The sequence below is a fragment of the Drosophila biarmipes genome, chromosome 3L, assembly GCF_025231255.1.
Source record: "Drosophila biarmipes strain raj3 chromosome 3L, RU_DBia_V1.1, whole genome shotgun sequence".
Taxonomy (NCBI): domain Eukaryota; kingdom Metazoa; phylum Arthropoda; class Insecta; order Diptera; family Drosophilidae; genus Drosophila; species Drosophila biarmipes.
In genome coordinates this window covers 28,430,250-28,444,969 of record NC_066613.1, presented here as the reverse complement: position 1 = coordinate 28,444,969, position 14,720 = coordinate 28,430,250, and the positions used below count along the sequence as shown (strand labels likewise).

Sequence of the window (14,720 nt, the reverse complement as noted above, 5' to 3'; positions counted from 1 at the left end):
CTCTGTTTGTATTTGCCTATATAACCATTTATAAAACGTAAAATAAATCCTAATGATTTTCTAACTTAATATATTTCTAAGCTATTGCGATAAAGATGGGAAATCAAAGCATACGAAACAGTACTAAAACAAATAGCTAGGCACTGAAAGTGAACAATTTCGAGTTTGTAAGAAAGTGAGCAGCACTTGAAATGTTACATATATGGTGTAATTTAAGTTAGATTGCACGCAAACATTAGCTACAAGTAATTAAAAATGTAAATTAATCTTTCTACAATTTATTAAATAATGCCACTAAAATAAATGAGCATATTGATCTACAATATAATGTCTTTTTATGTTATTACGAGTTTATTGAAGGCAATTTTTTAAAATTTTTTGGGAAACTATGATAACTCTTGAAGTGACAACTATTTAATACTAATTTCGTTTTTTAAGGTTTTGTGAAAAAGTTGTATCTCCCATAGAACTATAAACTTTTACTTCTACACTCTTTTGGCTCGATAATAAAATGTTGAAAATTTCCAAATATAAACTCACGCGTGAATACCTTACATACATACATTGTGGTCGAGCTTTATCAAAGTATGCCAAAAATAAAAAAGCTCTAGGACAACACGATCAAATCGCACTAAAACAATTTACAAAAGGCAAAACCAAATTATTCATTTCAAATATTTTTAGCTTTGTTTTAGCTATATTTTTTTGTCCGCTAAAACTTCTGGCTATATTCAGAAAGTTTTTATGGCTGGTAACGCTGTTACAAAGCAATCGATAGTTTTGCGCGTCCTTTTTCCAATCGAAAAAAGTAAGTGAAAGAAGTAAAAGCTTAAGCCTGGATTCTAGTGGCATCAAAACCAAAAACGGATAATAAAGAGAATTACCACGTGGTCTCGATGTTGCTCACCTAGTAGGCCGGTTGGGGATAGAAAATGTGGCAAGCCGCCATTACTTGGCCTCACCAGCCCTCTGAATTTAAGACAATGATGGGGCTTCGCTCATTTATGGACAATTGCTCCAAGTGCTCTTCTTGGGTTCGCTATCTTTCCGTCGAGCTTCCTGCAAAAAAGTGACAGCCAAGAGCCTTTGCCAGTTTAGTCTTCCAGCTGGACTTCATGCCCAGAATATTATGCCCGCAGAGCACTCATTTCTAACGGTCACCGAAGGCTTGTCGTTATGCTAGTGGTGATTGTTTTATATTTTGCTGCGGGCTTGCAGTTACAAACGCCACTGGCCACGATTAATAGCACAAGCGGGTCGTCCAACGGGATAAGTTCAAAAGCTTAAAAACAGCAGTCGAGCCTTCAACATCTACAAACTGTGGCTGGCGGTCGTGGAAGGTTGTTGAATGTTGGGTAAGTCAAAAATGTTTATATTACATCTTACTAGGAAGACAATCAAATATATTTTATGATTGGATTAAATTGGGGCCCAACTTAAAAAATATAAATTTTTGTATCAAATCCCTTAAAAAATATAAGTATATTTGTGTATTCCAATTTCTTATAATGTGTTTAGTCACGATTTCCATTACTTGTTTCAAAAAGCTATTTTTACAAAAAAAAAAAAAATAGTTTACCTTGCTTATATAAATCGTCAAAAAAATGTCGAGCTAATAGCATAATTTATTGTAATCGGCGCTGTCTTTGAACTTGATTTATATATATATATATATCTTAATACATCCCAACATTGGCTTTAATTTATATAAATTAATTAAAAACACTAAAATTATGGATAAATATATATTTATTTATTTGGCATATGGAGCATATTTGTGGTCGCTAAAGGGTATATAAGGGCCGGTTTTTTGTTTCCGGTTGGCGTAACAGGTATTTTCACTGAAACATATACGCTTCCTAATATACATAAGTTCCTCTTGCCCTACACCCTTGCCATTGGTGTACAATTGGTTTTGGCGATAGGTTATCATTTATACATTTTTTCAATTATTTAAGTTATCATGTTTGTCTGGTTCAAACTTAACAAACTGGTGCGATTTAGGAGAGCGCACACATACTTGTGTAAGTAGTCCCAAGTTTACTATATGGTAAATCAACTATATGGAGTTGTTTGGTGCTATTGTTTTAGCTGTGTTGGCATGGCTGTTTTGTTCGTTATTGATTTTTCAGCCTTGCTTTAAATTTATATATTTTTTTTCATTTCATATGTAATATAATAGTGCAGAACTGTTGCCTTGGCGATTTTTCAATTATTTTTACAGAGAAAGTTTTATTATTTTCCAAAAACCAATTAGATTTTGTGGCAAAGTCTATTAAATAGTAAATTGCTTTTTTAATTTATATCTCTTGACTGTCAATTTATATTTCTTGCCAACTGGGTGGGCAAATTTTTTAAAATTATTGGGATTTATTCGTGTTTCTTTTTAGAAACAATTAAATTCGCTCAATAGTTTTGTTGCATATTGCAAGTAGTGTGTTGTAATGTTAACATTTTTCAATTTTTAGACTTTAAATTGACAATCAACCAATTTTTGTATAATACAATATTGTTTCAATTCGTAATGACAATTTGTTTACATGCAATAATATTGTTCCTTTAATAATGCGATACTACCTTTTTAAATATTATAGTTCAATTTAGGTAAGTTTTTCATACTTTACTTTGAAAACATGCCTTTGTGGATTGGCCTAACAAAAACAGTAACAAATACCAATCTTAGTACCGTTGCACGTTAAATGATAAGAATATGTACTTCTATTGTTTAAAAAGTTCCATATTTAATTATCAATGTTTCCTAAACGTATTTCAATATCAATTCTGTGGGTAGTTTTCTATTCATCTTGGGAAGTTCTCTAAGCGAACACAAAAAGGAAAATTTTAAATAATTTGCGGCTGTTTATTATCGACTTATCACATAATCTAGAATTACAAGTATGGACAGGTAATAGGTTTTTAGACTAGCAGTCGGCGACATTTGTATATAAACCGCATTGAAATGCCAGAAGTATACATTATATTTGTTCAGTTTGTAAATCTAAAATTATTATTAGCGCTTTACTGTAAGTCGTCTGCTTATACTTTGACAGACGTTCAGAGACTTAAAGGACAAACAATTTAAAATAAAAACAAACAATTCAATATGTAATAAAAGGGTAACACTAACAAAAACTCAATTAGAATGAAATACTCATTCGACTACATCTTACTATGACTAAAGGCAATTTAATATTATTGTAACAAATATTTTATACCATGTATTCAAGAACGAGTACATCTCGTTTATTCATAACTGTGTCGAGCATTTATGCGGAGGAGTTATCCGTTGGCACTAGCGCAGCCGCGGCTTCGGCCAGTTCCATGGCAGCCACACGGGCTTCCGTAAGTGTTGCGTCTGCGTCAAAGCCCGGCTTGTGCGTTGGTGACTGACTCGGAGTGCAGTTCGCGCTCTTCGGCTTGCGGAACCAATTACCAAAATGACGTCTTCCTAGCGAACCTGATGATGATATTTGAGCGTTGTCTGTGCTAGATATGCCGTCCCTAGATTGCGATTTTTTAGGCAAAGTTTCGCACAGACGAGACGAAGATTTGGCCGGTGAATCCGGAGCCGAGCTCTCACCGCTGTTGGCCCCCGTTGCTATTTCAAAGTCTTGCGCCTCGTTGTCAGATTGATCTGAACAATCGCCCGGTCGCTCATCGTAGTTGTACTCGAAACCAGTCATCTCCGAGACATATAGAGCTTTACCACCAAACTGACGCTCTAGTGCCAATGTGCTAAGAAAGCGATGCTTCCGGTTGGCCGAACGGAAGCTAAAATCGTACCATTTGTCTCGGGACTCGCTATATATGCGTAGGGAGTTCTTAATTGTGTGCCCAAACATCTTTCCGTCCCTCACGTTCACCACGCGACAGCGGTCTAGAAAAATGCGGCCCTTGTAAATGAAGTGGCTGCGCTTGATAATATCGCGTTTGCAGTAGACCAGCTGGTTATCAAATAGGAACAAAGTGTAGCTGCTGTTCCAAAGATTCTGTTTTTGACGCGTAGCATCAACTTGCAGGAAGAAGCGAGCACTGTGCAAGTGCAGCGGGGGTCCCTTAAAATTTTGGAAGCTGGCCTGGTGCCTTGCAATCGTCTCGCTGTGGCGTTTTCCCTCATTGACCGCCTCTGTGATGCCGCGCATCGCCTCCAGCGCCAAATTGACAGTATCTTGAGAGTCAGGTATGTCCAGCTCAAAGACGTCAAGTTGTTCATACTTTGCGGCAGCTGGTTTTGCGCCACCATCTATCTCATCCGCTTTTTCTAATGCCGACTTAATGATCTCATTAAGGTGTAGCGGATAGCGGCAGATACGTTGCACTGGTGCTAGAAGGTGGGCAGAAAGCGGAAGCTCGGCCAAGTTCTCCGATTCGCGGCAGCTGGAAGTATATGCATTAAGTACATGATTTTGAGTTGAGCTTTCAAAATAACTTACTTCTCCAAAATGGTACGGGCGTCTTTTACGCGGTCGTAAGTCTCTAGTTCGATTAGAGCTCTAGGATAAGCGTTGCAGTAAGTGGAGTAGCAGAGGAAACCTTTGTGCTGCAATTGTATGATTTATTAAAGAAGGCAACCAATTATTAAAATCAAAAACCTACCATATTAAGAAAAACTTTAGCAATCTGGTTTTGCTCAATTCCGCGTCGCAAGGCCTCGAGAAACTTTCGCTGGAACTTGTAAATTGATATAATATTGGAAAAGATCAGTCGAATACTGTTCGGCGAGAATATATCGATGCGCTTGCTCATGGCAGGCAGATACCTAAAAAGAGTCACAAATCAAAAAACTGCTAGTAATAACCCAGCTAGTCTTACCCATCGCAAATAGATGCCAGCAGTTTAACGTAATTGACCTCCGTATCAAGCAGTTCGCGAACGGCACTTCGACGCAGGATTGTGTTGTTGTCCAGTTGGGCAATTGGGTCGGAACTAGAAAGAATTTTTGGGGCTGGCGGCGATTCAATGACAATAAGAGTGACGTTGCTTTGATCCGTGGTCACTGTGACGTCTGCGTCCTCGACGAACGTCGAAACAGAAACAGGAATAGACTCTTCTTCTCCAGGAGCTGCAGTTTCATCAGCCTCAGTCTCTGCCTCAGCTGCAGCAGCCCTATGCGCGGTAAAGAAAATATCCGTCTCAGGACAGTGAATTATGCGGACAAATTCCTTAGGAAACCAGCCTAGCTCAGGCTCCAATATGTCCTCCACGTAATTGGTTTCCTCCTTCTTAATGCGGCCGAACCACCAGGGTCCAACCTCTTTGCGCAATATTTCAATGAGCATTCCCCGTTCCAGGCCAAGTTCTTGAGGACCGCCGGCCGTGAAGTTGTAGAGCACTTCGGCATAGATGGTTGGGTAGTAGCTGATAGCTGGGGACCAAAAGATTAATTGGTAAACGCTTTTTGGCAGTTATTAAATTGAGGCTTTTGCAACCTCAGTTGTAGACCTACCCTCCTCGTTTGACGCGACACTGTCACTGTCGCTGTCTTCAAGATCAGGCCGTCCCATGCCATATGACTCCAGACCATTGGGCTGGCTAAGAGATCTCGTGGGCAGGGATTCGGGAGCTTCGCGTTCAACCTTATCAGCCCTGACGCGCTTTGTTTTTACAGTAAAGGGTCCGAGGATACTGCTTGTCTTCGCCGAATTGGTTCGACGAATTGATCGCACCTTGGAGTCCCCGGCACTGGACGTCCCATTGGTTGAAACAGAAGCGGTCGTTTCTCGTTGGACACTCACAGCCAGCGCACGGGAGTATTGCTCATCCTGCTCGAGCTCGATCTGAATGCCCGAGTCGCCGGAATTGCATTTGTCGCGTCGGTTATATTTCGTCTTCCGACGCTCTTTGGAAGTGCGCCAGATGAGGGGCCCGAATCGGTATTTTCCGGAGCTAGCATCTCCACCCTCTGTCCCAGGCTCGCTAGCAGCTGTCGCCGCAGAAGCAGGAATGGATACATTCGGTGTTGTTGGTGATGTTTTAGCCTTTGTCAGATTGCTGCATGCTGTCGGCGGGGACAATGGAGTGATGTGCAATTGATTCTTGCTGTTGAAGTTGTTCAAAGTGCGCTTGAATTTCTGCAAGACGCCCAAGCCCACAACTCCACTTCCGCCGCTGCTGCTTGTGGCCGCCACGTCCGTGCGTTCAACTGTCTTTTGCGGCGGTGGCTCCGAGAGTGGTTCTGACAGCGTGGGACTGGAGACAGCCTTAATTTGCTGTGACTGAGGGAAATGATGGAAGAAATGGGGAACAAATTGCATTATTTACCAGTTATTTATATTTATTCTACATAAATTGATCCGTACAACTAACGACTTCGTAGTGCTTCCACTTCAATGGCACGCGTTTACTGATGATTAACCACAATTATTTTGCGGCCCCGCTTATGCACGAGTACCGGTCAGGGTTCGGATTATAATAAAGCAATACTAATACGACAGTATAGACTAACCGTGTGTAAAACTAGTCATGAGAATTTAAAAGAAAATGGGACACGAGTGGGTCGGTGAAGGGTCCAGGCTATGGGTTCAGGCTTATTTCAAAGGGCAGCGCAGGCAGTTAAAAAACCAACGGTCTTTTAGAAACTTATACCCATGGGAAAAAATACTATAAAACAATTGCATAAACCTTGGTATGGAAGTCTCCAGTTTTATCGGATTTTACTCTTTGTTTCACAATCAAATTGATATGAGCAGCAAACGTGTGTACTCAGTAAGTAGCAGGGGTTGTGATCGGCGTGGCCGAGTGTGGTGGCGACGCATGGCCAAAATACCAAAATAGTTATCAGCACGCCACTCTCAAAACCAGCAATCAATGATAACATAGTGACCTGGAGAAGGCGAGGTTTCCATCTGTATCGGCGCTCGCAGGGCATTTTATCGTTGGCGGGTGGCAAGCTAAAATTCAGCTGCCCCCCGGCGGATTGTGACGCACATCCTGGGGCACCCGCGTCGAAGTCCCAGAACTTAATCAGCCCGTAGGTGTCCATGAGGGAGGGTATTATCAGCTTCTTCATAGCGACCTCCCGGTTATGAGGGCCGGTTTAACGGGACTTCCGCAAGCAGCGCTGCAGGTGTAACCGAACGAAGCGATAACTAATAACTGATTGGCCGCAATTGCCGGCAACGAGACTTGCAAATGCGAAATGCGAGTGCTGACGAGTGTACTGGTGTCGTCGTCCGGTCGTGAGTGGGCAGCCGACCTCTTGTGGTGTGGTATATCGCATTAAGGGACAAAAAGGCGTTGAGATCAACTCTATCTGCGAGCTCCATTGTCAACAGTCTGGATTGAAGAGGTTTGATTAGATTAGCGCAGGGATTGCATAGCACGAGCCGCTGCCACTTGACGCAGCTGCTATTCGTCTTTTGTTGCATGAGGTCGGTTGGGTGGGTCAACTTATTGTCTGTGATCTAGCAACAGCACGATGCCTTGGTCAATGTCAATCTTTATTTGAAATGTTTTGTCTTGCCTGATTAGTTTTTGCCCCGAGATCACCTACATGGCCCAAAGGCCTTAGGACAAAAGCAGCACGGTAAGAGCCTTATTACTGGGGAATTCAATCAACTGGGCTCTTAAGTAATTGGAATACTGAAGCATTGACGGGCATTTAGCCATCAGCAATGATTGATTCCATTTTTCCCTATCTTTAAAGGAAAAAACGCTTCAAAGGAGTGTGTGTTGCATATTTTTTTGCTGAACTATGTGGGGAAGAACTATATCTTAAGTATTTAATGGGGATACACTCGCCTGTATAAAACGACTAGCCCTAAGCCGAAGTGATTTAAAAACACATTTCGACAAAATCTTTATCCTTAGGGACTTCAGTGTACAGAATGTAACGGTGGCTAACAATGTTTGGCAATGAAAAGTATGGGAAGAGCAGACTCAGCCGGGAGCATGTGTTTTACCCACTTCAACCATTAAATATAGCATAAATTAAAAGAGCTCAAATGAATATCAGTTCCAGAGTCCTTGTGGTGTTTTAAGTACTGTTAGTTGGTGGGCATATAACTAAATTTACGAATCCGTCACAGGGCCCTCCCTTTGCAGAGGTTATGCTTCGAATTCATCCTAGCTCCCAGTCAATCACGACAGCCAACTCGCTTTGCATGCGGTCTTCATGAATGACTTGCGGAGAGCAGAGGAGTGGGCAGTTAACTGAGGGAGAAGTAAGAAAGTCCCTTTCGCTGTAAGCAGCGGTATATACTGCGGTTGCGGCGTCGATAGTGTGTAATGAGACCCGCGTCTTTGGAAAATCTCTTACATAAAATCATATAAACCTCTAAGGGATCACTGTAATCAGTCCATTGAACTCTATCACCTTGTATTCCATATTTGACTGCCCAGGCGCAACTAGAGGGTCTCACAAACGTATTTCAGAGAAAGTTGGGTCACGCGAAGTGCTGTCCTATTTTCGGGCATTATACAAGTTATTAACTGAGTTGAATTAGCAGTGCTTTGGCTGTAAAACTTTTAAGGGTTTAATTTGAATGCTCACCACAACTGAATTTCAGCAGATGCAGATCTTCTAAGACTGCATACGTTTTGCGGAAGTTCTTTACAGCCCTATCGTTACTTTGTAACAGAGGGTAACGAAAGCATGGAGATAATCTTTAACTGCATCTGAAACTCTGCCACCCCTGAAAACATTTGGTTTGCATCACGTACCCCAACCCTCCTCTGAATTTCTATCGCCATCCCCCGCAAAAGAGTTTTTGGCCTTCATGTCTAGAGCATGTTCATGACCTTAGCCGTCTTCTGTGATTCTTGTCCAAAGGCAGCGTGTGACAAAAAGTAAACATTTATATATAAATCGCAGCTGTCGAAACCGGTCGACAGAAATAAATCAATTTGAATTCTGTGTCTATAGTATAAGGCACGAACGACAGCTGTCCTGGTTATGCGATACTATTCTCCATATAGGTATTTGTATGCACATGGAAATAGATACACACACACATTTTAGGTTTCCAGGTTTCTTGAAAACGTACACCCGTAAACGTATTCCAATATAATTCTGAATAAGTCTACAATTTTGTGTGATAAACCAATATCAACGAAAATTAACTTAAAGCGCACCGTTTCACTACTTACCAAACCCACAGCAAAACTACTGTTTGACCTCATTCCAGGGTTTCCGCTTTTAGGCATTCTGCAAGTATAGGAAATACCATTCTGATTAGTGAATTTTGTAAAATTTGGCGATCAGGAAGGTCGTTTACGCGGACCGTCTCCTAAGCATTACATTCGCTCATTACTCGGCGGGAAAAGGGGTTCGTGGTTTTCAAAGCAGTTCAAAGATTCATAGAAAACTGGTTTCTTAGTGTCCTAATGTTACGCCATCCGGGATAGGCCTAGGTTTGCGTGTGAAAATGTGGCTGTAACGACGCTCGATAGTTGGTGCAGGTATATTTTACATCTCAAAAGAATAGTGACCCGGAAAATGAAGAAAAAGTATTTTTTTCGGTTCGTAAAGAGGTAAGCAAGGCAGGCTGCGGGCAACAAATCCACAGAAAACTTGGCCATTCTATTTCCGAATGCTTATTGTAAGCAAACACTATAATGGGGGGATTCTGGGAATCCCACGCATACAAAGAACACAAACATGTCCCGAAAGGGCCCTAAAACGACAGGAAAGACCCGTGATGTTGCGGGAGGTGGGCATTTAGGAATCAACAGGACACTCGAAGAAAGCAGAACGTAAAGGAAGAGAGAAATTCAAGGAGGATATAGTTTACGCCTGCGAAGTCTTTGGACATTTCACTCCATTACTCAGAGCCTTTTCCATTCCCTTTTGGCCGTTTTTTTACTTTAAATAGAATTCATTTTGCGAGTTTGTAACAAAAAAATAAAGGATTGCAACAGGCATGAGTAAGGAAATGCCGATTTATTCCGAACACCAAACATTTTTAAATTCCTTGTAATGCAACAAAGATGATGGGTCCTAACTCGCACCATGATCGTCGTGTACAGAACACCAGTTACGTACCGACTCAGTATAGCCAAATTAGCTCACCTTTGCAAAGTCGTAAAGCCTCGGCCACTCATGCCAAGGTGTGACGATCTCACACAGTAACACTTGACCGAGTTTTTGATGTTCATGCTGAACTTGGTTCCAACCTTTGTCACTTTGCTGCGCTTTACACTTGCTACACCAGGCGAATCGAACTGTGGCACACTAAACTGAGTTAGGCTTGGCCGCACGTGATATGTAACCATAATCAGATTGTTGCACCGTTTAAACTCTATCTGAATTGAATTCTATACGTTCCCGATACAGTATCAAAAGACTTCCGTTGAGCGTGTACGTTCGGTTCGTTGTACAGGGGTAGACTGATCCTCGCTCACGTTCGTTGCTTGCCAGATGCTCGTTGCGCTCAAACTCAATTTATAGGCAAGCAGTTGTTTAGGAAATAAGGGAAGGACTTTGAGTAAGTCTGCTTAAGTGGTGCGACTGAGACCCGTCGTCCACAGGGACAGCTGCTTCCTATACTTACATCCCTGAAAAATGCTCAAATGTGGCACCTCGCTCAAAAAGGATAATTCTGTTTAAGTGAAGAGGGAGCTGGGAAACATCTGCCACAGCATAAAACCGGTTTAAGGTCCTGTCAGCTCTACCCGGCTCTCTGATGGCGTGTGGCTAAGAATAATTGACCAGTATGTTAGGTATGTACATTTAAGAAACTAAAAATGTTATTTTGAATTAAATCAATATATTTCTAAGCAAAAAAACTATGAGCAGAAACAAAAATTTTTATTTAAACCGCCTAAGATTCTTCTACTACTGATTCCTCATGGAAACCTTTGTATACAGAAAGCTGATATGGAACCGGATACACAAGAGGCTCAAAGATGGGAATATAAACAGGAAGTTCTGTCACTCAGCCTGTACAAGATTAAGAAGCAGGTGCTGGAATTTAAGGAACTCGTTGCAAAGGAACTAAAGAAATGGAAAGTTTACATTTATCTGGTTCCCAACGGATAAATTGGCATTTTCCCTCTCTTTTTGAAATGAATCTCAAGGCTGCAGACCTAAATAGTCATTAACGACTTCAGCTAGAAATCTACATATTGCATGGGAGCTTGTGCAAGGCGTAAGGGACAGGCAGATGCAACAACTGAAACCACAATTCAAATTCAAACCGGTTTTTGCGATTCGGACATGAGAATGTTGCAAACAGGCAGACGGTATGTTGCAAAGCAATAGGTATTAATTTGTATTAAAAAAAAAGGCAAGACTACCAAAAAAAGTAACCATACCATTATGCATTAAAGTTAAGTCTATCAGAAAAATCCCAAATCATATGTATAGCGCTTTATACATAAAGCAAAACTTACACGATGTGATTTCACAATAACAAGAAGATGCAGTCTTTTTAGAAAATCGCTGACTGGGCTGGCTGTCATCTGGGCATCAGGAAAATGAAAACTAATTCATATGAACCCTTACGAAAAGGGGCAATGTGTTTTTAATCTGTGCGAGGCTATAGCTGACTGGATATCAAGTGCATTGCATAGAATGTATCTTATAATGGCTAAATAGATGGTCGGGCGTTACTACTCTTGACATACTCTTGACATAAAATGCGTTAATTGAACATTGATTAGGTATACATGCAAATGGCAATTACACAATAAATGTCACTCAGAATGAGCAACACTTTGTGTAAAGTTCCCGAATGCACGCAGACAGAGGGAGATTTCAAACGCACTAATGAAATGAATTATGGATGCGAGAAGGAAGGAAATCTGCGTGTGCATATTTATAGCACACAGCTTGCAGTAGGAGGAAACTTGGTGCTTCAATTAAAAACGGTCTGACGCAAATGGATGTGAAGGGGCAGCGGCAGCGAATGGCGTAGTAATGAATGGGAAAGTGTGAGGCATATCTGTATTACTCTTGCAAGCACTTCTCGTTCCGAAAAGTGAGTCAGAACCGAATGTCTTTCCCATAGCATTTCTTCACCCAATGCAATATCTTTAAAATGGACTACTTTAAAGTGTTCAGAGTTTTCTTTTCCTTCCTAGTCATTATGAATAACAGGGGACGCCAACAATCTTCAAGAAACACACATTTCAAACAACTTTAACGAACGTCTTTAAAGTGGGTTTTTGTTACGAATTTTGAATATATAATTAAAGACGAATCGAGAAGAGGGGGAAGAAGGATGTGCCAGAAAATAAATACGGCAAAAGAACGCGCGAGAGATGCGCATGCAATTCCCAACTCCGACATGCACTGTTTGCCCGGGAGTAGAGGTTGTCTGGCCCAGAAGTCGCGACTTTCTGTGCCGCACATCTTGGCTCTTTTATTTTTCGCACAACAAGTTCTGCAAACCTTTATGAGTACGACGGAGATGGCGATTGTGATTTGAATACATATGTGAATAACTTTGTAGTCATTCCACCGCATTACAAAAATATATTGACTTGCACTGGGAATAAGAGAGACCTGGTAATTACATCTTACAAAATATACACATATGTCCTGGAGCTGAACTTTCAAACGAACTTTTTGTCTTTTGATAGTGGGCCGTCAAGTCAAAAAAGTACAGTAGTTTATAAAATAAAATAGAGTCGTTTTTTACGTTTTCCATCGAACAAAGTACTAATGCTAAAAAAAACGTGTAAGTTTCACTAAAATAGAGATTATTAGATGGCAACGGGGACTGATTAAACATACACAGATAATGTTAAGGTCGACAGAGAGAATGTGTTTATTTAAATATTAATCAGATAGACTGTTAAGTCCGAAGTGTATATACCCTTTAAATTATGATAAAATATAAATAAATTAGATACTAAGTTACGCGATTTGTCAGCATAAATGTTAAAACCCGTATTTCTTTACCATCTGCAATGGTATTAAATGGATATTGGATATTTTAAAGCTTATTTTTGTTATCACTGAATAGATCAAATTCAAAGCCCTTAAATATGCTTAGCCTAATAGCGTAAAGTACTATACAGTTGTTAAACGTCACTGCGGTATAAAAAATAACTTAGAGGGATTGCTACTAGGTAAACTGAAAGATCATTCACCCATTCATGTATATACTTTTAATAACATGCGCAGAAGAACCAACACTGCAACAGTCAAAGTAGAAGAAAATAGAAGAAAGGTCATTAACGCAAGCGCAGTAAGGAACTCACTTATATTTGTATATAAACCACAAGGCCCAAACAAAAAAAGTGTGTTTCTGATGGTAATAAACGTTTCATAAACAGCAACGCAGCTGAGAAACACAGATGTACGCTGACTGAGGATGGGGCAGATGCAGCAGATAGGCAACTTGATTGTTTATTAATGGCAGACAGCATAGACTGGCTTGAAATAGAAACAGATCTGCTTTTGGGTTTAGACAGCGATTGATAACCACCGTAAAATTTTTCAACGATAAAAAAAGTTTTGCAATTGCATTACATATGATAATACAACTTCTTTTCTTTCTCTTTTTACATATTTTGTTATATTGTGTTATATTTTTCTTGATGGCCTGAAGTCAACTTTGAAAAGATTTTCTGATGCCTGATGAGGAAATGTCTTAAACTTAATTAACATTTCCTTCAACGGGCTCGAAAATAACAAAGAAAGGTGCAAATGCGAAATTATTTGGTGTGCACACATACTAAATACCAAAGGGTATTAAAATCAGATTATTGTTCAGATAAGAAAAATAAGATGATTGAAAAGATTTTCCCTATTCGATAACTTAGCTCAATTGCGCTTTGAAAGACACCACCATGATCCTGTGGAGGAGGAGGCACATGCCTTGAGATAGCGGAGTGTAATGAAAAGCAGAAATCCACTGATATGGTTGAATAATGATATGCACAAATGTAACTAATTAACTATGAATATGTGCCCAATGACCGTCCAACCCTTCAGGTGTGTATAATATTAATTGTTATCCCATTAGCAGAATTTCTTTCTGCCCTGCTCAATTGGTTACGCCAACGCAGAGTGAATGCATCTTTGCCCTGAAAATGTCATATTGACATATGCAGTACAGCTAGCTCAGCTCGTGGAGTATCTGACTTCTAACCAACGGCCAGATATGCCTTCAGCTGTCAGAGCTGGTATTCCCTTGTGACAAGTTGTCCACCTGCCTGTCGAGGCAAGGAATGGCATGGCATGGCACAGTGGCACTGCCAGCAAGAAATGTTCATTGCCAGGCATTTTTAGCCATAATGTCTTATTTACTGAAGGAGAATTTGGCTGCATAACTTTGTTGTTTTGATTTGGAGGCTGCAACGCGAGTGAAAAGCCAGCGCACCCAGCATAAAAGCGACGCATGGTCAGCAGATGTGGTGGCTGCCTTGGCTCTAAACTTTCCCCAGGCCTCCACTGCCGCCGGAATATGTAACAAAATTGAACATTATTTTATCCAAATGATTTCATGCCCACAATACGACTTTCCACCATCGCGCTGCCAATATATTTTACGAGCGTTGAGCATTTTACTCAATTGTGAAACTTGGCTGTGCTCCGTGGAAATGAGTGGAAACGCATATTAGTTAATCTTAGCTACCAACTGGGGAGTGGCAGTGCTATTTCTCCTTTTCAAAAAGAAATGTAAGCAACATGTTTGGGAAAAGAGTTGGGCAACTAGTAGTAATTTGACACAAATGATATGCACTCTAAATTTATATCAGGTGAAACACATTTATCACACGCGGCAAACTCAGTACTGATATTTAGCCTTGTTTTTGCAATATGAAATGCA

General features: G+C 40.5%; 1 protein-coding gene across 6 annotated transcripts in view; it reads right to left on the bottom strand.

The window, feature by feature from the left end:
* Nucleotides 1-1,731: 1,731 nt before the first annotated feature.
* Nucleotides 1,732-14,720, bottom strand: part of LOC108029387 (uncharacterized) — a 30,114-nt gene continuing 17,125 nt past the window's right edge. For 4 of the 6 annotated variants that reach the window (XM_017101618.3, XM_044095317.2, XM_017101633.3 and 1 more), the window contains 6 exons: nucleotides 9,088-9,145; nucleotides 5,447-6,215; nucleotides 4,813-5,365; nucleotides 4,597-4,759; nucleotides 4,434-4,540; nucleotides 1,732-4,377 (listed from right to left, as the gene is read on the bottom strand). In XM_017101618.3, the coding sequence (XP_016957107.1) occupies nucleotides 3,267-4,377; nucleotides 4,434-4,540; nucleotides 4,597-4,759; nucleotides 4,813-5,365; nucleotides 5,447-6,215; nucleotides 9,088-9,145 (2,761 nt within the window). In that variant the 3' untranslated portion in view covers nucleotides 1,732-3,266. Of the gene's footprint in view, nucleotides 4,378-4,433; nucleotides 4,541-4,596; nucleotides 4,760-4,812; nucleotides 5,366-5,446; nucleotides 6,216-6,823; nucleotides 7,769-9,087; nucleotides 9,146-10,009; nucleotides 10,322-14,720 lie in introns of those variants that run through there. The other 2 variants (XM_017101670.3, XM_017101678.3) reach the window with 2 other exon arrangements.